This window comes from Zingiber officinale, chromosome 6A (assembly GCF_018446385.1).
Source record: "Zingiber officinale cultivar Zhangliang chromosome 6A, Zo_v1.1, whole genome shotgun sequence".
NCBI lineage: Eukaryota > Viridiplantae > Streptophyta > Magnoliopsida > Zingiberales > Zingiberaceae > Zingiber > Zingiber officinale.
Genome location: NC_055997.1, coordinates 99,627,796 through 99,651,109, shown reverse-complemented (window position 1 = coordinate 99,651,109; position 23,314 = coordinate 99,627,796). Strand labels below are relative to the sequence as shown.

The 23,314-nt window shown below is 40.7% G+C and overlaps 2 protein-coding genes across 2 annotated transcripts; one reads left to right on the top strand and one right to left on the bottom strand.

Annotated features, from left to right (window-relative positions):
* The first annotated feature begins 1,172 nt into the window (after positions 1–1,172).
* On the top strand, positions 1,173–2,647 carry LOC121997159 (DNA damage-repair/toleration protein DRT100-like). The gene has a single exon (XM_042551426.1). The coding sequence runs from the start codon at positions 1,221–1,223 to the stop codon at positions 2,343–2,345; it is 1,125 nt and encodes a 374-aa protein (XP_042407360.1). The 5' UTR covers positions 1,173–1,220; the 3' UTR covers positions 2,346–2,647.
* Positions 2,648–16,441: 13,794 nt separating this feature from the next.
* LOC121997158 (60S ribosomal protein L31) lies at positions 16,442–18,509 on the bottom strand. Its single transcript, XM_042551425.1, has 2 exons — positions 18,322–18,509; positions 16,442–16,866 (listed from the first exon to the last, which is right to left on the bottom strand). The coding sequence occupies exons 1-2, from the start codon at positions 18,405–18,407 to the stop codon at positions 16,587–16,589; spliced, it is 366 nt and encodes a 121-aa protein (XP_042407359.1). The 5' UTR covers positions 18,408–18,509; the 3' UTR covers positions 16,442–16,586.
* Positions 18,510–23,314: the final 4,805 nt, after the last annotated feature.

The window sequence follows — 23,314 nt, the reverse complement described above, 5'->3', positions numbered from 1 at the left end:
ACATAAACTAAAATCTTCCAAAAATAAATAAATAAATAAATATTCCCGTGACATTAATGCTTGCCTGCCAAACCGACTTCTTAGCCGACATGAACCTTTCGTGAAGATGTCATGTTTCCTTGCATTATGCGCTTATGTAACCGAGAGGGACCATTCCACTTCGATGTTACTCCAAAGCCATCTAGCAAAGGTACAATTCACTTCGTCCACTTCTGCTGGTTAGAGCTGGAGCAAAGGGGCGTAGGGTGGTATCTCTTTGAAAACAAACTTGAACAAATGTCATTGCGTAAGGGATTAAGCTGTTTTTAGGTAGAAATCCCTGTCTGAAAATGACCTTAAGCGAGAGAGGGAACGGAGAATGACATGAAACAGACGAAGTCATCTATGCGCATTGCAATCGAGTGGACTGAGTAGCATTCAAACTCCACCTGTTGCTCGAACACCTCCGGGTGAGGTTGATCCATGCTGCTTCTGAATAAAAACTCTTCTTTGCGATGGGATGTGTTGTGACCTTGAACTTGCTTGATTCTTGTTAACTTTTACGGGATCTCTTTGGTCCATCAGCATGGGCGAAGAGGAAGAAGGGGAGACAAAACTCTCACGGTAGGATCTTTCAAACTTCTTCTTCCTACTACTTAAGTAAACAATATTGTCCCTCTTCCTCTCCCATCCTGTTTGGAAATAACTTAAGTCATGGAATTGAATTGAATTCCATTATGAATTGAATTCAATTCTCATGTTTGGAATGAATTGCAACTTAAGTTATGGAATTCTTATGTTTTATCATTTTATCCTTCTCTCTTTTTTCTTTTCTTTTTTTACAAAGAAGAGAGAATGAGGACACAATGGACATAATATGGAGAATTGAATTCCCTATCTAAATCACACATAAAGAGGTGTGATTTACTTTTGCCTTGTTTGATGGAATTGGAATTGAATTCCATATCAATTCTTAGCTAAAAAATCATTCCAAAACATGAAATTCAATTCCAATTCTAAAAGGAATTGAATTCCATATCATTCCAAACATACTTTTTCGCTCCTCTACCTTCCTTCTTTGAAGTAAACAAATCATAGATGAGACCGGTGAATAACCCGGTCTAGGTTTGAAAAAAACGGCCAAAACATTTGGTAAAATATGATTCCTTCCATTATTATTTCGCCCATTTAAAGCGAGTACCTAACCCCACCGAAGCAGAGCCGAGCAGAGAGCTCCGTCCATGGCCACTCCTTTCCTCGCCTTCCTCTTCCTCCTCATTCTCATAGCCTCCGCCGCCGCCTCCTCCGCCGAAGGCGCCACCAAGTGCAACGCCTCCGACCGCGAGGCCCTACTCTCCTTTCGCTCCGCCCTCTCGGAGTCGCACCTTGGCATCTTCTCCTCGTGGTCCGGCGACGAATGCTGCTCCAAATGGTACGGCGTCAGTTGCGACCCCTCCTCCGGCCGCGTCGCCGGGATCTCTCTCCGTGGAGAGTCCCAGGATCCGATCCTCTCCGCCGCAGGCCTCTCCGGTGCCCTCATGTACGGCCGCATCTCCTCTGACCTCTGCCGCCTCGACCGCCTCACCACCCTCGTCCTCGCTGACTGGAAGCACATCTCCGGCCCCATCCCCTCCTGCCTTCCCTCATCCCTCCCCCTCCTCCGCATCCTCGACCTTGTCGGCAACCGACTCTCCGGCCCCATCCCCGACGACATCGGCACCCTCTCCCGCCTTGCCGTCCTCAACCTCGCCGACAACCAGATCTCCGGCACCATCCCGCCGTCGATCTCCTCCCTCTCAGCCCTAATGCACCTCGATCTAAGCAGCAACCGGATCTCCGGCCCCATACCCACCGATTTTGGAAACCTAGCCATGCTCAGCCGCGTGCTCCTCGCCCGCAACCGCATTTCTGGCGGAATCCCCTCCTCCGCCGGCCGAATGCTTCGTCTGGCCGACCTCGATCTCTCAGAAAACCGCATCTCGGGTGCGATCCCCACCTCCCTCGGCTCCTCCTCGGTGCTCTCCTCTGTCTACCTCGGCTCCAACAAGCTCACCGGCGAAATCCCTTCGTCGATGATCGAAAGCCGGGGGCTCAACATCCTCAACCTGAGCCGCAATGCCATCGGAGGGGAGATCCCGGACGCGTTCGGAGGGTGGTCGTACTACACCGCGCTGGATCTGTCGCACAACCAGCTGACGGGGAGCGTGCCGGCGACTCTGGCGTCGGCGGCCTACGTGGGGCACCTCGACCTCAGCAACAACCAGCTCCGCGGCTCCATTCCAGCTGGCACCCCCTTCAACCGCCTCGACGCCGCTTCCTTCGACGGCAACGACGGGCTCTGCGGCGGCCCACTGCCGGCCTGCTAGTGGGCGGTGCAAAATCACCGGTGAGCCCCCTTACCCGGAATGCTAATTATCTACCAAGTCGACCGTCCTCATTACCATAAGTTGCAATGCAAGTCATCAATTTGAATAATTGAAAATTATTTGAGTTTTATCTTTAAAAAAAAAACAAAAACAAAAACAAAAAATGGAACCCAATCGCAAAGTTGTTGGGGCTAAGTATAATAAAAGTACAGTGTTTTGTTATTGTTTGGGGTGGTTGATTGTGGTTAAGGAACATGTAATTTGGTTTATTTAAGACGCAAGTTTGAGAGACCATTAAGCCAGTGCAAGAGCATACATACTTCTTTTTTATTATTATTATTGTCAATTTCATACGTTAACGGTGAATTGTCGAATACGACTTCGTGACTATTTCAAGTGAAGTGTCAATAATTTATTTTTTAAATAATTCATGTATTCAATTTCTCTAATAAGTATCAATTGCCCTTGAAGTATCCACTAAATAATTACTTAATAATCGACTCCTAAAGTATAACTAAGCGACAAAAAGACTACTATTGAGCTACCTCGCACACTGAAAGATTATGATAGTGTTAATAGATCATAGAAAGGATGAAAACAAAGGGCATACATCTGGGTCGAAGTTATGACCCACCCCTAAACAAAAATTTTAAATGAACATGCATTATCACCTCACCTTCATTGTCATAAATTGGCAACCAACTCGCCTACCTTCTTTTATCTTCATCATTAGAATACAGTTATATTCTAATCATAGATAATGCAAAATAATATTTATTTATTTTTAAAGAAAAATATAAATCAATGCTGAAGGAGAGTATTATACTGACGTGGATGGGCTACCATCTTGTTGAGCTCCACTGACAATCCTTCGGTGCGGAGTGGAGTGGAGGGTGGAGTGGAGTGTCGGTGGCTGGTTTTGTGTGAAAATACAAAAATGTTATTTGATTTGTAAAATTAAAAGTTTTTTATGGTTAAAAGATATAACTTTATGTGTTAAAAGGTGTACTATTTTTTCTACAAAAGAAAATTAATTGCTTTTCTGATAAACATTCTGAATTTAAAAGCAATTTTGAGATTTGATTCCTTTAACAAGACATATAATATCACATTTCAAAAGATTGAAAGGGCTTGTCTTTTATCTCTAACATCAGCATCAACCGCTCTCCGTCTCGAGAGGAAAGTGTTTGGCCTTTGTATCTTTTAGTGATGGTTTCTGTCTGCACGCATCATACCTGCCATTCTCTCATTATAAATCACAAACCCAAGAAAAGAATGAACTATCAAGATGTCTATAGCCCATGCCCGCTTTCTCCTCACCATGGATTCAATTAAAGTTATATATGTCTATACACACATACTTAACAATCGATTCAACTTTTCTGTATATTTTTTTTAACACAATAGAATTTTAATTAAATCTTAAATTGAATATCAAAATATGCTATACACAATTTAAATAATTATAAGTTACATCATTTTCTCAAACTCCGTCCATGACAATCAATCATGGTCGATCCTGAGCCCTGATAAAAGAAGAGAGTCGTGTTAGGTTGCAAGTCAACATTAAAACTATGACAAATATTCAATAAATGAATTCATTAAACTATTGTGTTAATGTTAGGTCATTCCCCGGAAGAAACACATTGCAGGGTCCGACTGTAACGTCTGACAAAGACCGCTATATCTCCAAAACTCCGGTGTAGTGCTAAATATGCAAGAGTTCACATTACAATGTTTGACTGTAACGTCTCAACAAGGATCACTACATCTCCATGAGAACTTTGTGTAGTGTTAAATAGGCAAGAGTTTCCACACCATAGGTTAAATAAGAACAAATATGATAGGAAAACGAATAATCTAAGATTTGGAACATAGAACATAAGAACTCTCACTGGTAAATCAATAGAGGTAATAGATACAATGAAAAATGGATAGGTGAGAAGGCAAAGATGATAGAGAACTCGGGTTTTAAGTTATGGTATACTGGAAAGAGTAAAGCAAGAAATAGAGTGGATATTATTGTAAATAATTTGTTAAAAGATGAAGTTGTATGAGTAGTTAGTAAAAGGGATAGAATTATAGCCCTTAAGATAATAGTGGCGAAAGAAACTATGAACATTATTAGCGTATATGTACCGTAAGTAGATTTAGATGAAGTTACAAAATCAAGGTTTTGGGACGACTTAAATAAAATATAAAATATTCCAGCAAATGAAATGATTTTAATAGGAGATGATCTAAATGTGTATGTCGGAGTAAAAAATGAGGAATATGAGAGGGTACATGGGAGTTATGAGTTTGGAACAAAAAATGAGGAAAAGAAAACTATATTAGATTTTGCGATAGCATATAACCTTATATTATCTAATATGTTTTTTAAGAAAAGAGATGAGCACTTAGTCACATTCAAAAGTCTGAATAATAAATCTAGGGGTGGCAATTCGGTTCGAGTTCGGGTTGACGGGTTCGGGTTGGCAGGTTGGCGGGTTGGCAAATGACAACCTGAACCCGACCTGATTATTAATTCGGGTCAAACTATTCAACCTAAACCTGATCTGTTTATTTGCACTTGAACCGAATCCGACCCGTTTGACCCATTTAACCTGTTTGACCCATTTGACCCGAACATGACCTGCATTCATTAAAGAAATTTTGTATATTAAATTAAAAATTAAAATTAACATTTATCTACACAAATTGAAAATTCATATCATAAATGATAAGTCATAGCAACATTGCAATCAATACCATATCTCTATGTTTAGGGTTTTTAACTTTTTTAAATTTATAATTTTAGTTTAAATTTATAATTATTTATAAACGGGTTCGCGAGTTGTAATTGGGTTATTTCAGGTTGACCCGAACCTGACCTGTTTATTAATTTGGTCAATTGGGTCGACCCAATTTCGACCCAAACCTGAAACTACCCAACCCTAACCTGATTTTTTCGTGTTCGGTTCGGGTCGTATTTTCCTGTCGGGTCAAAAATTGTCACCCCTAAATAAATCGTAAATTGACTTTCTTATGGTTAGGAATAAGGATGGAAAAATTTGTAAAAATTGCAAAGTCATCCCAGGAGAAAGCTTAACTACTCAACATAGGTTAGTAGTGTTGGATATACACCTCAAACATAGTATCAATAGAAAGAAAATATATATGATTCCTAGAATTAAGTGGTGAAAGTTAAAGGATGGGAAGTGAAATATATTTAAGGAGAAGGTAGAAGTACAAGCATTAGATATACGATGACTCTAATACAACATAGGATAAGATGGTATCAAAGTTGAAAATAGTAGCTAAGAGTGTACTCGGTAAGTCAAAGGGACATGCACCATTAAGTAAAGAATCTTGGTGGTGGAATGAAAAAGTACAAGAAAAAATTAAGAAAAAATGAATATCTTTTAAGGAATTATATATTTGTAAGAACGAAAAAAACTTTAAAAAGATACAATAGCAAAATAAGAAGCTACGAAAATAGTGAATGAAGCAAAAAATGAAACTTTTGAACGATTATATCAAAAATTAAATACAAAAGAAGGGGAAAGAGACATTTATAGAATAGCTAAAGTGAGAGAAATGAACACATGAAATCTTATCCAAATAAAATATATTAAAGATGAATGTAATAAGGTATTAATAAATGATTGAGAGATAAAAGAGCGGTGGAAAAGGTATTTTTATCAACTTTTTAATGAAAGTTTAGGTGACCAACTTAACTTAAGTAATTTAAGTAGGTCAAATGAGCATAGAAATTTTAATTTTTATCGTAGAATTCAAACTTCAGAAGTAGAACAAACTTTAAATGAGATGCATAATATAAAGTCGTTGGACCAGATGATATTTTGATAGAGATATGGAAGTGCTTAGGGAAACAAGCTATTGAATGACTTACAAAATTATTTAACATGATATTGAAAATGAAAAAAAATGTCTAATTAATGGAGGATAAGCACTATAGTTCCCTTATATAAGAAACAAGGGGCACATACAAAATTGTGCAAACTGTAGAGGTATTAAACTAATGAGTCATACTATGAAACTTTAGGGAAAAGTAATAGAAAAAAGATTAAGAAAGGAGACCACAGTGACCAAAAATCAATTTTAGTTCATGCTTGGAAGGTCGACAATAGAAGCTATACATCTTCTTATGCAATTAATTAAAAATATCGGGAGCAAAAACAAGATCTACACATGTATTTATTGACTTAGAAAAAGCTTCTCATAGAGTCTCAAGAGAAATTATATGGAGAATTCTAGAAAAAAAAGGTGTTAGCGTAACATATATTGAACTAATTAAGGATATATACAAGGATGTAACGACCAAAGTAAAGACTCCAGGCGGAGTAACTGAAGCATTTTCAATAAAGATAGGGTTACATCAAGGATCAACTCTAAGTCTCTATCTTTTTACACTAATTATAGATGAACTCACTGTACACATTCAAGACACAGTACCGTGGTGCATGTTGTTTACAGATGATATTATTTTGGTAGATGAAACACATGATTGAGTAAATGTTAAACTAGAATCTTGGTGGGAAACACTAGAAGGGAAAGGTTTTAAACTTAGTAGATTAAAGACAGAATATATGAAATTTAAGTTTAACAATAATAAAGTAATGAGACAATTGTTAAAATAGGGGAGGTTGAGTTGCCCGGAATGGAGAGATTTAAATATTTAGGATCATTTTTACAAAATGATAGAAGGATTGAGAGAGATGTCTTACATATAATACAAGCAAGATGGTTGAAATGGAGGGGAGCATTGAGTATTTAATGTGACTGTAAAGTGTCTCTTAAATTTAAAGGTAAGTTATATAAAATCGCAGTTAGACCTGTTATATTATATGGAGATGCATGTTAGCTATGACTCGAGCATATGAGCAGAAGATGAGAGTTGCAGAGATGATAATGTTAAGGTGGATGTGTGGACATACGAGAATGGACAAAATAAGAAATAAAAGCATTAGAGAGAAAGTCGGAGTTGCATCTATTGAGGAAAAACTCCGAGAGACACGTTTAAGATAGTACGAACATGTACTTAGACGACCAATAAATACTCCAGTTGAGCGATATGAAACTATAATTGTTGGGATCTATCGTACTCGGCTAGAGAGGGGGGGTGTGAATAGCCGACCCCAAATTCGCTTTCTTTCTACAAATCGAGTTAGCACAGCGGAAAACACAAAGAAACGAAAGAGAAGAAAACCAAACCTTAACACAAGAATGTAACGAGGTTCGGAGATTAGGGCTCCTACTCCTCGGCGTGTCCGTAAGGTGGACGAGTCCAGTCAATCCGTCGGTGGATGAGCCCCCGGAAAACCGGCTAATAGATACTCCTTGTGGGTGGAGAAACCTCGCCACAATAACTTGCAACAGCAAGATAGAATACAAGGAATACAAGAAGTAAATACAATGAATGTAACAATACAAGCTTGCCTTCTTGTCGTCGACTGAAGTCTTGGAAGCAACAACTTCACGGACGAATGCCAACAAGCAGCTCAGCCGAAAGAAGCTCACGCGGGGCTTCGGAAGTGAGCTCAACAAAGCTCAGTCGAAGCTGAAACTTCAGCAGCAGAACAGAAGTTCTAAGGAGGAAAAAGAAAGAGTAAGACTGCACAGAAGATGCCCTCGTCTCCTTATACCTGCGAAGAAGAAACAGCGAAGAAACTAGCCGTTGCGTCACAACGGCTAGAACCCTGATCGGTCTGTGGACCGATCAGGCAACAAAGCTCAGTCGAAGCTCAAACTTCAGCAACAGAACAGAAGTTCTAAGAAGGAAAAAGAAAGAGAGAGTTCTCACAGAAGATGCCCTCGTCTCCTTATACCTGCGAAGAAGAAACAGCGAAGAAACTAGCCGTTGCGTCACAACGGCTAGAACCTGATCGGTCCGTGGACCGATCAGTAACATCTGATCGGTCTGCGGATCGATCGGGAACTAGCTTCAGTTTCGTCCCTGATCGGTCCATGGACCGATCGGGACCTCTGATCGGCCTGATCGGTCAGGAACCTCTGATCGGTCCACGCATCGATCGAGGAACTCTGATCGGTGCGGGACCGATCGGGCTTTCTGATCGGTCCCGGACGATCAGCCCTCTGCGCCTCGCTCTGCTTCGATCGACTCGATCGGTCACCGACCGATCGGTTATCCTGATGAGCTCGATGTGATCGATCGGTCACCGGACCGATCAGAATATTCGAGTATCACCGGATTGATCACCGGATCGATCTAGTTCATGGTTTCGCCCAAACCAAGTCCAAACCAACATCCGGTCAATCTTGACTTGTTGGTACTTCATTCCTAGCATCCGGTCACCCTTGACTGCTAGAATTCTCCGCCAAGTGTCCGGTCAATCCTTTGACCTACTTGGACTTTCCTCAACACCGATGTCCGATCATCCCTATCCATCGTGATTTTCCTTGCAGCTTCACTCACCGGACTTTCACTTGGCTTCACTCACCGGGATTTCCACACCGCCTAACATCCCAGTTAGGACTTTTCAGCTTCACTCACCGGGACTTTCCAACTGCCTAACGTCATCAGGACTTCCCACCGCCTGGCTTCACTCACGGGACTTTCCACACTGCCTAGCATCCAGTTAGGACTTTCCCACCGGCTTCACTCACGGGACTTTCCACCGCCTAACATCCCAGTTAGGACTTTCCCTCGTGCCAAGCTCCCTGCTTGGACTTTCCGCGTGCCAAGCTACCTGCTTGGACTTTTCCCCGTGCCAAGTCTCCGTACTTGGACTTTTCGCGTGCCAAGCTCCCTGCTTGGACTTTTCCCGAATCACGGTCAACCAGGTCAACTTTGACCTAAGGTTGCACCTACAATCTCCCAAACACCTATTCTTGTCAAACATCAAGAATACAACTCTCTTCTCGTCAAACATCGTCAAACATCAAAACACAACTCGAGTCAGGTCAACTCGAGTCAGGTCAACCAGGTCAACCTTGACCTAAGATTGCACCAACAATCTCCCAAACACCTATTCTTGTCAAACATCAAGAATACAACTCTCTTCTCGTCAAACATCGTCAAACATCAAAACACAACTCGAGTCAGGTCAACTCGAGTCAGGTCAACCAGGTCAACCTTGACCTAAGATTGCACCAACAATCTCTCCCTTTTTGATGTTTGACAAAATCCAAAATCAAGTTAGGTTAACCCGATAACCTAACTTAGGTTTTCCAATGTTCTTCCTTGAACATTCTTCCAAAACCTACACTCTCCCCCTTGGGACATCTCTCCCCCTTTTTGACACACATCAAAAAGAGGGAATCAAGGTCAAGAGTTTCTTCCTAATGAAAGTCCCATACCTTTCATTGAAACCCTTAATTTCCCCCTTGAAACTAAACTCAACACTCAATTTAGTGATAATCCCATATCACTAATCCTCGAAAGTCTTAAGGAGTAAAAACTCCCCCTTGACAATTAGGTAAAACTCCCCCTAAAGGTCAACTCCCCCTTGACCATTGCACCAACAATGTCTTGGAGAGTTTCAAACCTTTAGAAACCCGAAACTCACTCCCAAAAACTGAAATTTCAGACACCTGCTGAAAATCAGAAACTGGCACGCGCTGATCGGTCCTCAGACAGATCAGAAGCCCCATGGATCGGTCCCCAGACCGATCCACGCTTCACTGATCGCACTGGATCGTCACTGATCGGTCACCAGACCGATTAGGCCTTCCCTGGATCGGTCCGGTGACCGATCCAGCCTCTGAAATCAGAGATTTCTGATTTTCTCCCCGGGAGAAGTTCAGAAACTCACAGAAAATTACAAAAAATTCCAAAAATTACGAAACTTTGAGGATACATTCCTCATATCATACACTATCAAGGAAAAATAGTTTTCTATGAAAATAGTTTCCATTTTTCAATCTTGATACAAAGTTCAAAAACTTTGAAATAGTTCAAGTTTAACTCAACTTTGTATCACAATTTTCAATGATGAATGCTATCACTAGGAAAGCTTCATCAAGGTTTTTCAAATCAATTTTAAAATGCTTTTAAACCCTTTAATTTGGGACCACAATCTTTGGGCTATATGTACATGACTTGTACATAAGCTTTCCCTATGATCCCCAATTAGAATTAGGCTCATCTAGGTACATGAACTATGCACCTTGATCCTAACTCACAATCCTAATATCTCACACACATCTAAGATGTATCAAACACATCCAAGTCAATTTTGATGTGAGATATGGGTTTAGGTTATCTTAAGCTAAGTTCTCATGCATTTTCTAAACACCAATTTGATCTCAATATCAAATTATGTTTCTATCCTTAAATCAATTTAAATTGATCATTAATGCAAGAGATGATGACATGGCATGAAATAATATCATAAATAGAAGCATGTGCCAATGTCATGATGTCATGGCATAAAGTGTGGAACTTAAATAAACATGACATAAAACTAACCTAAGCATTATCATGACATTTCAAAAGATAAACTTAAATATGATGTCATGACATGTGAGGGCAAACAATCATGGCAAGATTTAGCATGAATAGGACATACCTAGATTACCTATCTAAGTATCCTTAGCCTTAGCTAATACTTAAGCTTTAACCCTTGATTGCCCTAATATGCCAAAATCCTAATTTTGACACTTCTTGAACTCTAGATTCATTCATGCCACTTAAAGATCAAATTTATCCTCAAATCTTGGCATGTTTCATTTTTCCTCAAGAGTTCTCTAGATTTACCCAAATTGTGCCAATTGAAATTAACATCATCATTTTCCATGATGGCACATTTTACTCTTCCAAGGAGTAAATATTCCATTTCATTTTCAAAGGTTCCCAAAAACCTTGAAAATGCTCCTTGAGTGTCAATTTCCTCAAAGTTGGGTTAACTACCCTTCTAATCGGAGTTGACACTCTCTAACCCATCTATGGGGTAGAGAAGATGCTCCTAGGTACCCAATACCTATTTGAGCTCATTGGGTTCACTAAATATTCACTAGGGATAACTTCCCTAACAACCCTCCTAATGACCCTCTTAGGCTTTAAAGCCTTGGTCATTTGGGACTCATCAAGATCAACTCTAGGGGTGACTCCCCTTGTGACCTTGGTGGTGGTCTTCCTAGCCCTAGATTTTGTTCCATAATCGAATGGAACATTATGATAAGTGGGCTTGACCACTTGAGACTTAGGTTTGTGACCCAAACCTTTCTTGTCCTTGGACATTGGTTTTTGACCCTTAAACCCTAGAGATGACTTCTCCAAGTTCTTAAGAGTCTTTTCCAAAGTATCAAGTCTTGACCTCAAGACTTGATTCTCCTTCTCTAATACCTCAATTTTTAATTTTTCATTTTTCTTTGAGGTATTCCTAGGCATATGTCTAGATGATTTGGGATTTCTATCTAGGTTTCCCTTAACCTTAGATGAGTTAATCCTAGGGTTGGCTTTCCTAGTGTTATCCTTATCTAGACTAACATCTTTGGCACCTAAGCACATATATTGGTTCCTAGAATTATCATGCTTATCATTCTTGACAATTGCAATAAAACTACTAGCATGAGTCTTATTATTATTGCAAGAGTGTGCCTTAAATGTTACCTTAGGGTTTGCCTTAGCTCCCCCTATCGACGTGCTCGGTCTCTTGTCCTTGTGAGATTGCCTCCCCCTCGAACATTGACTCCGATAATGTCCCCTTCGCTTGCATTGAAAACACACCACGTGCTCCTTGCCTTTGCGTATCGGGACTCCGGCTTCCTTGACTTTTGGTGCCGGTGGAGTCTTCCTAACCCTCCTTGGACACTTACTCTTGTAATGTCCATACTCCCTACACTCAAAGCACATTATACGTAATTTACAAGAAATTAAATTGCTTGAGTTACCTAGGGTTGAGGATGGTTGAACGCTCTCTCCTTCATCCCTTCCGGAGGTAGAAGCTTCTTCTTCTTGCTCCAAACTTGAAGAAGAACTCTCCTCCTCTTCATCCTTAGATGTTGAGTGACCCTCAACCTCTAAATCCATGCCTCCATGATGTGAGCGACTTGACTCACTTGACTTCTCTTCATGGCTTGAAGTGGAGTTCTCCTCATGGAACTTAGCCAAGTTGTTCCACAACTCCTTGGTATTGTTGTATCCACCTATCCTACACAAAACATCATTAGGTAAAGAAAATTCAAAAATTTTCAATACCTCATCGTTGACGGTTGATTGGTGGACTTGCTCCTTTGTCCACTTCTTTTTCTCCAAAAGTTCTCCTTCTTTATCCAATGGAGGAGTAAAACCTAATTGAACACAACTCCAATTCTCAAGGTTAGTCATAAGAAAATATCTCATTCTTACCTTCCAAAACGCGAAGTCGTCGCGATCGTAGAAGGGTGGAATCGTGATGTCTTCTCCGAGTTGATCCATCTCTAGCTTGTGCTCCCTCGGATGTTAATCCGGCGAAGAGCGACCTCGCTCTGATACCACTTGTTGGGATCTATCGTACTCGGCTAGAGAAGGGGGGTGTGAATAGCCGACCCCAAATTCGCTTTCTTTCTACAAATCGAGTTAGCACAGCGGAAAACACAAAGAAACGAAAGAGAAGAAAACCAAACCTTAACACAAGAATGTAACGAGGTTCGGAGATTAGGGCTCCTACTCCTCGGCGTGTCCGTAAGGTGGACGAGTCCAGTCAATCCGTCGGTGGATGAGCCCCCGGAAAACCGGCTAATAGATACTCCTTGTGAGTGGAGAAACCTCGCCACAATAACTCGCAACAGCAAGATAGAATACAAGGAATACAAGAAGTAAATACAATGAATGTAACAATACAAGCTTGCCTTCTTGTCGTCGACTGAAGTCCTGGAAGCAACAACTTCACGGACGAATGCCAACAAGCGACTCAGCAGAAAGAAGCTCACGCGGGGCTTGAAGTGAGCTCAACAAAGCTCGATCGAAGCTCAAACTTGACAAGAGCGAAGTTCTAAGAAGGAAAAGAAAGAGAGAGTTCTCACGAAGATGCCTCGTCTCCTTATACTGCGAAGAAGAAACAGTGAAGAAACTAGCGTTGCGTCTGGCGGCTAGAACCTGATCGATGCGTGGACCGATCGAACATCTGATCGGTGCAGACCGATCGGGAAGAAGCTTCGCTTCCGTCCTGATCGGTCCATGGACCGATCGGGGAACCTCCTGATTGGTCCACGACCTCAGAACCTCTGATCGGTCCACAGGCCGATCAGGAACCGATCAGAAGCGATCAGATCGTCCTGATCGGTCCCGGACCGATCAGCCCCTGCGCCTCGCTCTGTTACCGATCGACTCACGATCGGTCACCGACCGATCAGTTATCCTGATGAGCTCGATGTATTCTGATCGGTCACCGGCCGATCGAATATTCGAGTATCCGGATCGATCACCGGATCGATCTAGTTCATGGTTTCGCCCAAACCAAGTCCAAACCAACATCCGGTCAATCTTGACTTGTTGGTACTTCATTCCAAGCATCCGGTCACTCCCTTGACCTGCTAGAATTCTCCGCCAAGTGTCGGTCAATCCCTTTGACCTACTTGGACTTTCCTCAACACCGGATGTCCGATCATCCCCGATCCATCGATTTCCCTTGGCTTCACTCACCGGACTTTCACCGGCTTCACTCACCAGGATTTCCCTCGCCTAACATCCCGTTAGGACTTTTCCCTGGCTTCACTCACGGGACTTTCCAACCGCCTAACGTCCTTTCCCACTGCCCGGCTTCACTCACGGGACTTTCCACACTGCCTAGCATCCGCATTAGGACTTTCCCACCGGCTTCACTCACGGGACTTTCCACACCGCCTAACATCCGTTAGGACTTTCCCTCGTGCCAAGCTCCCTGCTTGGACTTTCCGCGTGCCAAGCTACTTGCTTGGACTTTTCCCCGTGCCAAGTCTCCGTACTTGGACTTTTCACGTGCCAAGCTCCCTGCTTGGACTTTTCCCGAATCACGGTCAACCAGGTCAACTTTGACCTAAGGTTGCACCTACAATCTCCCAAACACCTATTCTTGTCAAACATCAAGAATACAACTCTCTTCTCGTCAAACATCGTCAAACATCAAAACACAACTCGAGTCAGGTCAACTCGAGTCAGGTCAACCAGGTCAACCTTGACCTAAGATTGCACCAACAATCTCCCAAACACCTATTCTTGTCAAACATCAAGAATACAACTCTCTTCTTGTCAAACATCGTCAAACATCAAAACACAACTCGAGTCAGGTCAACTCGAGTCAGGTCAACCAGGTCAACCTTGACCTAAGATTGCACCAACAATAATAAACATGCATATCAAACGAGGAAGAGGAAGACCAAAAAAGATAATGATATAGTAGGAGATAGAGCTCAATGGCATAAAAAGATTCATACAGCTGACCTCACCTAGTGGGATAAAGCTTAGTTGTTGTTGTTGTATAAATTATAACATTTTCTTAGTATTGAATTAAATTATAGTTAAAATATGTATCTATATATAGTGATGCAATGGATAAGGTGGGGCATCCCAAAGTCAAGAGAGGCGACTGAGGTGGTAGTCAAAATTAAGGAGAGGTCAACACTCAGGGCTAAACAGTCACATGTCTCGGCTAGATGGAATAGACGATTGGGCATCTAGTCCGATCGGATCCTGAGCTCACATTCAGCACTATACGGTCACATTTCTCGGTCGAGTGTTGTAGCAGATCTGACCATCGGTCCGATCTAATGTGATAGGCATACAATCCGATTAAACCAAACTCCTTGGCCTAGCGGATAAGGCTAATTGAAAACCGAATCCTCGAAAGGGTCATCATTCTTTAGCTGACCCAACTCCATCCACAAGCAAAGATCGATCAGACGATAGAGGGGACTTAGTCAGCCTACCAACAAAGCATATTAAGGATTCATCAACCCAACGACCTAATATTCCTTTTTGACATTTTATGTAACAGTTGTAGAGAATTAAGGAAATATTTTCTATGCAAGTTGTACATCGAAAACTTCTATCCTGCAAGGCACATAAATGGTGGATCCATTTTTAAAAATATGTCTGAATGGTCGGTCCTTTTTAAAAAATGCATCGATATTCATGCACACAGGGAAACTAACATTATAAAAGGGGGTCTCCTCCTAAAGGTACAGGTATATGACATTACACACTCAGAGCCCACTGTTTTCTTTCTACTGCATTCTTTTTCCTCTCGACCATTTGTTTGACTTGAGTATTGGAATGCCTAGATCAGGACCCCTCCCTATCCCCAATTGTTGACATTTTCTTCTCTCTATTTCTCTCTCTTGACACGTAGGATCACTCGGTGCCCTCTACTTCTCATTCAAAATTTTCACATAGTCAACATCGAAGTCACCTATCCAACATATCATCTTCTCTAATTTCAGATAGAATTACAATGGACGTATAGGTTTAGGCTATTTTGGAAAAAAATACAAACAGAGTCTAGAAATTATTTATAAACAAGTTCTCTTGGAATAAATAAATAAATAAAATTTTAAGGGCTTTTCAAATGTAGACATTTGTAAAATAAAAAAAAACTAAATAAAAAACCTAAAATCATTATAGGTTTGTAGTTTAAAAGTAATAGTGAAAATTTAAACCTACTTTTTATCTCAAAATTGATATAATATATATATGATAGTAAAATGTGGAATCCGTCATCCCAGCAGCTTCACACGGTCGGCTCACGACTATCTATAAGGAGGTAAATAAGAAAATTATAATTGGCCAGTGTAGAGGAAGACATTGTTTCTTCAACTTTGCGGAGATTCGAATATTTGTCCTATGATAACAACTCTATTCCATACTAGCCAACTCAACCTTATCGAAGGTAATATAATGTGTATATGAAATCATATAATTCATGCTATAAATTGGATTTTAAAAAAACTTATTTAGAACTCTTATCATTAGAAATATTTCAATAAATTTTCATATGGAATTGTAAAATAAAGCTTATTTAAAACTCTAACCTAAGTGCAATTTCCAAAGACATCTTCATCACTATTTCCTTTGTCAGTTACAAATCAGAATTTTCTGGTTTTTCTTATCACATTTCGTTTCCGTTCAAATCGAAAGAAGATAATTCATTGTACATAAAAAATTAGACAGGGACTTATTAACTGCAAGGTTTAAAATGTATTTAAAGAATTGGCAATGAACACAAAGCTGAGTGATAACAAGGTTCTCTACTAACAATATCTAGTTCTAACATGAATGAAGCATCAAAATTGTCGATAAATTATGGCATGCTGAAAAATTTAGTCTGCTTCGTCAACCACCTTGGTGCCCAATCCTTTTAACCCCTCAGGTGGCACCTCAGTGACCGTGACCAATGAATAAAGCTCTTCTTTGGCATCCTCCTCGTCATTCCTCTTGCGAGCAATTCTCACTCTTACGCGCCTGGGTACGCTCCGAATGCCCCTGCTCCAGATGTGCTTGTTGAGCTTCACGTCAACTCGGACATCAGTGGTGCCCATGGATTTCTGAGCAAATTTCCTGATCTCCTTGATTGCCTTGGGTGCCATCTTCTTGAATGTGCTGGGATATGATAACAAAATGGTAAACACCCAAGAACATTACATGAAACTCGGCGTTATGAAATCCTAGCCCGAGTTCTCTGGGAAAGCAATGAGACTACATCACGCTCACAAAATAAAAGCACGAACAAATCCTTCCTCAATTACAAGCATTAAAGTTTACTACTAAAATTCTGCTACTACATTAGATGAATAACTTAAGGCACCAAAAGCTTGCTGCAAAATCTTAGAAGAGTCAAATTTGGCAAGGAAATGAAAGGCAATATAACTGTTGTGCCACTTTTTTTTTTTAATGGTTCACCAAGAGTATGAGATTTTTTACTATCAAGGAGAAGCTTAGAATGGAGTATATACACTGAAGGATTGATGATGGAGATACCGACATACCGTTTCCATCAATGTAGATCCAGTCATCAACTCTTTGTCACAAGGGTCATACACTGAAGGATTGATGACGGAGATACCATTTCCATCAATGTAGATCCAGTCATCAACTCTTTGTCACAAGGGTCATAGAATGGGTCATACACTGAAGGATTGATGATGGAGATACCATTTCCATCAATGTAGATCCAGTCATCAACTCTTTGTCACAAGGGTCATAGAATGGAGTATTAGTTGGACATGACTAGGTTATTACCAATAAAGCTTGACAATTTGACGAAGTACTTAACAATTTTTGGTAGATATGAAGACTATTCAAATCAATTATTTTTGCCCATGCCTATGGTTGAGCAAAAGTGAAGTACTTGATCGATGAAGATCAAAATTTTGAAAAGCACGAATTAATATTTAGGAGGTATGACGACTATGCAAATCAATTCCTTTTGCACATGCCTATAGCTGTGCCAACTAATTGTGGACGAAATCTAAAAGGGCAGTAGTTGATAAACAAATCTTATAATCAAACATCTGAGTCTCTGGCATTTGGTTAACAGATATATGCACACTAGTGATAATGAGTTGCAAAGAGATTAATACGAACTCAAAGTTAGAATCCAGTAGTAAAAATGCAGTTAAATTCAGAGAAGCTACTCTTTCTGTCAGGTTGAGACTCATACTCACTAGCAAATGGAGAACACAGACATTCGTTCTATCGAACCTATGATGCACTCGCATCGAACACACGGGATTGTCAAGCGAATATGCATTTTAGGAATTATCTGTCATCAGTAGCATTCGAAAAGTTTCACCTTTCCTCAGAAAACTTTTTCAAAATTTCTCGACCTAAATTGACAACTTAGGTAATTTGACGGACGAAATTAATGTGCTAACGAAAGATCGAAAAGATGACAGAGGTCACAAAGGTAAACAGAAGGTGGACGCCAGAGGATGCTGATCTACAGAAGAAAAACGGAACACTATAGAAATCCAGATAGCAGAGGAAGATGAAGCAAGGAAAAAAATGAGGTAAAAAAAAAAATCGAGATAATAGAGAGAAACGAGGAGAGCATACCATCCGTGCAAACGCTTGTGGAGGTTAATTGTGTACTCTCTCGTGACCACCTCCTCCTTCCTTCCCTTGCTCCCCTTGTCCACCATTTTCGCTTCCGCCAGTGCTGCTGATCGCCTATGCAAGTATGAACCCGAGCACCGCCAGAGGTCACTAGGGCAGGATGATCGAACAGGTTGTATCCACGAAGGGCATTAGTGTTGGCCAAATTACGAAGTCACCCTCCATCGGATCAGTCTGTTTTTATTAGTCAGCCCATTTGAGTTGATAGAGCAGCCCAATTAAGTTATCTTTGGCCCAATTAATTACACATATACATTCGGATCAGTTTGTTATTATTAGTCAGCCCATTTGAGTTAATAAAACAGCCCAATTAAGTTGTCTTTCGCCCAATTAATATTTCCCTCTAGTTACATTTACTCATTCAAGTAAAAGGCATTAATTGTGACATTGAGGATCTTCCAATTAGGGGTGTAAATGAATCAAGTCATTCGTGAGCTATTCGAAGCTCAATTCGATATAAACTCGTTTGAGCTCATTTAATGAGATTCGTTAAAATAAACAAACCAAGCTCAAGCTTCACAATACACGGCTCGTTAACTTTTGAACATGTTCTTTAAGCACATGAATCAACTTTTAAATAATAATAATAATAATAGTTTTGATATTAAATTTATAGATTTTATACACTACTTATGAAAAATATAAACAAATATATTAAATTTATTTGTTAGAATAAAATTATAAATTTTAATAAGAATATTATAATTTTCTCTAAATATATAACTTTATTTTTAATGAATATTTAAATTTATAATTTATATTTATTAAGTTCGTTTAGGCTCGATAAAAGCTCGAATAAGCTCGTGAGTCATGAATATATTCGTTAAATAAAGCTCGAGCTCGGCTCAATTATAAACGAGCCAAACTCAAACATTTAAGAGTTCAGCTCAGTTCGGCTCGATTACATCCCTACTTCCGATCAAATATCATGGATAGTCAACTCACCAATCAATTAATGGACTGACATGTGATTCTCCTTAGGGATCTTCGACGAAGAGGATAAATGCACCTAAGGGGCACTCGAAAAGAGGGTTAGATTAGTTGGGGGATGAATCCCGGGATCACTCCGATACTCAAGTTAGGGTTTGCTTGAGGCGATATACTCAAAAATAAAGATGGAGAAGAATGATAGAACCTGTTGGGGTTAAAGAGAAATTGGAATCCCCTTATCATTACCTTTGTGAGTGTTTATATAGTTGTCAAGAAAGTATCTCCATGTAGACCAAAATATCATTATAGTAGGAGCATACGAGGCCACTAGATCCGATAGTCGTTGGTTACCTTCTCAATCATCCAACGCAACGTGAGTAGGGACATCTAGGGTATCATATCCAACAATCTCGTAATCATTCCTCCATTCTTAGGAAGCCACGTGTTTGGAATATTCACAATCCTTGTTAGTGAATCCATACAAGGCATAAGTCTATCTTGAAGGTGAAAATGGTGATATTGATGTGAAGTGACCTTGAGAATAAACTAAGCCAGGATCTAAGATCTAGATTGAGAGGATGTCGAGGTTCAATGATGAGAGAGAGTGTCAATAATTGGGGTTGAGACTGAGATGATATTAGGGTACAATGATGAGAGAGGTTGTCGGCGACTGAAACTGAGACAAAGATGATGTCGATGATTGAAGATGAGACTGAGAGATGGTGCTAGAACTTGAGGTTGAGATAAATATGATATTAGTTATTGAAGCCAAGACTGAGAAAGAGTGTCAGGACTTGGGGTCGAGATGAAGATATGTCATTTGTGACTGGGTCAGAGCCTGAGAGATGTCGTTGATGACTAAGGCGGAGCTTGAGAGATGGTGCTAAGACTTGAGACAAAGCTAGGAGGGATCTCGAGATTTGTTCCAAGACAGGAGTCATGATAATTGACTTGCCATGGGTTAGTTTTGCATCTCTGTAAGAAGTTCATTGGATTCATTAGACTCTGCATGAGTTTCTTCTATGATGAGTTTGACCCTCCACAAGTAGCATCCACCGCATCTGACTCTGACTAATAGCTCAACATGACTTTCTGTCATACGGGACATGTAAGATCACAGAGCTCTATCGTATCACATGTCTCCTTTTCAAGTCTAGTCAAAGGAAGCGTAGTTTGACTGACTGAACTATGATGAGTTGTCACTTGCTTTCCGAAGTTAACTTCTCAAAATGCTGAGTTGAGGCAACTGCATTTTACTAGGACAACTGGCTAAGTATTTCTTATTGGGAAGATAACATCTCACATTTAATAGATGTGATACGTGAGATCGCGTATCATGTTGAAAATTGGCATCTTATACTTCTGCATTAATGGGTGTCGTGCAATATCCGCCTTGAACTGCAAGAGCACCTTACTATATTAAATGCAATAGTATGTGGCAATGTTACTACTGACACAATCTTGGATCTGACAGTGGGGTCGCATTGGTGCCTATCCAACCTTTACATCTGACAGCAACGTTTGAACCATCTTGGAAATTAATGTGTCACCTTGTGACTCGCCACTGCTATGTTTTAACAGCAAAGATTGAGTCTTGGCCATGATCATATGCCTGAGCTATCCAATGGCCGCGAAGAGACCTCACCTTTCGATCAAACGGTTCAGTGAGCCCATACAACACTGTATTCATTTGCTTCCATTTGTCTTTAGTATCCTTGTCTTCATTTTTACCTTCTTCGAGTTCAGTAATGTAATAAGTTTATTGTTTCTTCCTTTGTCTTATTTTTTCTTCATTTCAGACTTATGCCCGCTAGCGCCTCCCTAGGTTCATGGTATGAATTCCAACGAACTATGTACACAAGACGACTAGACCAACAACTTCGACAATCTTTTGGTATTCCTCTTGACCATCTAATTCACATTCCAATGTCAGAGCACCGACCACATGAGTTATCTCCAGGGACATCACTTGTTTCCTCAACCAAATAACTAATAGTCTTAGGTTTTACCTCCATCCTTTTATTCAAGACTTGGCTCCTACTTCTGAATTCCTCTACTCCAACTAGGCCCAAACTCTTATCATTTGATCTGCAATTCAGCCATCCTCTTTCGGCTGTATCAGATTTCGCTTAATCCTATTATCTTCCCTTATCTTTTTTTATCCTCGACAAATAGAGATTGAGGTCTTTTATTTTGCTACTAGATCAGGGTATAGTTTTCTTGGTGAGTGTCTATCTTCACATAAGGGATGGAATAGTCAATTCATCTATGTCCAGTCGCCTCAGCTATATATTTGGTTGACTACCTGTGAGATGATCTACCGGCTCAACCATTGTTAGGCAACTATAAGCTGGAATGAGCATATTTAGAGACGATTGAGAACTTGGTAAAGATGAAGTTCAACGCTAGCCTATTGATGGAGAACAAAGCTTTACTTTATAGGGTTGGGCTAAGCCCGAATGTGATGCAGTTGGTTAACCACTTGAGTATGGTGCTTTCATGATTAGTTTTCTCCTTTTTAACTAACTAACTTTCTTATTTTTGCAAGTCAAATTATGTATAACACTTCAATGAGCAAGAAGTTGAAATGAGACTTGACCTGACCTCTACAAACAACGTGTGACCTTTAGAAAAGGTAGCTGAGGAATCATCTGAATTGTCGACTCCTTGTCCTTCTATGGGGGATGAATCTGTAGCTAATGATATCTCAACCACTTGGTTGGGACTTCAATAACTACGGTCGAGGTCGAGACGACTTCCACTGCCATAGTGCTAGTTCCTACCGTGATTGAGATGTCAACTTTGGTAATTGAGCTAGCAGATCTCCCGAGACACCTGGGTTTAAGGTAGAGGGCTTACCTAGAACCCAACCTCAACAGGGAGATCAAACTCCTAAAAGGCCACTATCCTCCAATTCTATCAAAACGGCTTAAGGCAAGAGCCCGAAACTAATGCTTGAGACTGAGACCTCAAAAAAGTAGAGGTTAGAGCTCAAGACCAAGACTTTGAAGAAATCTACTAATGAGACTTCAAAGAAATCCAGGACTGAGTTTGAGGTCTCGAAGTACAAAAAAAAAATTGAAAGACAACACTTTTATACATTGTCTATATGGTTAAAAAAACGTTGTTAAAAATACGGTTATAAAAAGTCTAATCAAAGACAATACTTTTTAACTATTGTCTTTTTTTTTTTTGTAAAGACAAGGCTTTTGCAACGATTAAAAAGCGTTATATTTTTTTTAAAAAAAATAATGGGTTAAGACAACACTTAAAAAGTGTTTTTTTTTAAACAGAAAATATGAGATATGAAAGTTGCATGAGTGAGTATCCACACTGATGTGGATATAGGTTGAGGGGTAGAAAAGAAATTAGGAGGAGGAAGGAGGGCATTTCAGTCTTTTCGTAGGGTAAGGCTTTAAAGGGGAAAAGGAGGCACTGTAGCGAGGGGTTCGATTGGAGCTTTGCTGCTTCGATTTTTCCTGCTTCCGCCTCCAACAGGAACCAAGGTAGAGGTCATCTTCTTCTTCCTCTCACGCCCCTCGCCGGCGCCGACGCCCGCCGCCGACCGTTCCCCTCCTCTCCTTCCTCCGACCACCACCTCTTCTCCTCTCTCTCTTTCTTCTTCCGCGACCAGACCGTGTCTCACGCACAAAAGGGGGGCTTCGTGGCTTTCTTCCGCCTCCACCACTGGCATCAGGTGGCCTTTCCTTTTCCTCAGGAACGCCGGCCAGTGGAGTTCCGCTTCTTCTCGGTTCTCATTCACGACGGTTGCCTCTCCCTCTCCATGTTGCGGCCAAGGCTGCCACTGCTCAAGCATAGATGCTGCCTTAGAGAGTTTTCGTCGCATCCCCTCATCTTCCCTATCTCTCACGCCGCCGTCACCTCCAGCGGTAGCCGACGGCAGCTGTTGGCCGACCCACAGTCTTGACTGACCTCACAGCGTCATTACTAGGGGTGATCACGGATCGGGTTGGTTCGGTAATTGGGGTAAAAAACTATCCGG

Coding starts and splice junctions, on each gene's coding strand:
- LOC121997159 (XM_042551426.1), top strand. CDS start 1,221: ATGGCCACTCCTTTCCTCGCCTTCCTCTTCCTCCTCATTCTCATAGCC.
- LOC121997158 (XM_042551425.1), bottom strand. CDS start 18,407: ATGGTGGACAAGGGGAGCAAGGGAAGGAAGGAGGAGGTGGTCACGAGA. Junction 16,867..18,321: donor CACAAGCGTTTGCACGGATG/GTATGCTCTCCT, acceptor ATCATATCCCAG/CACATTCAAGAAGATGGCAC.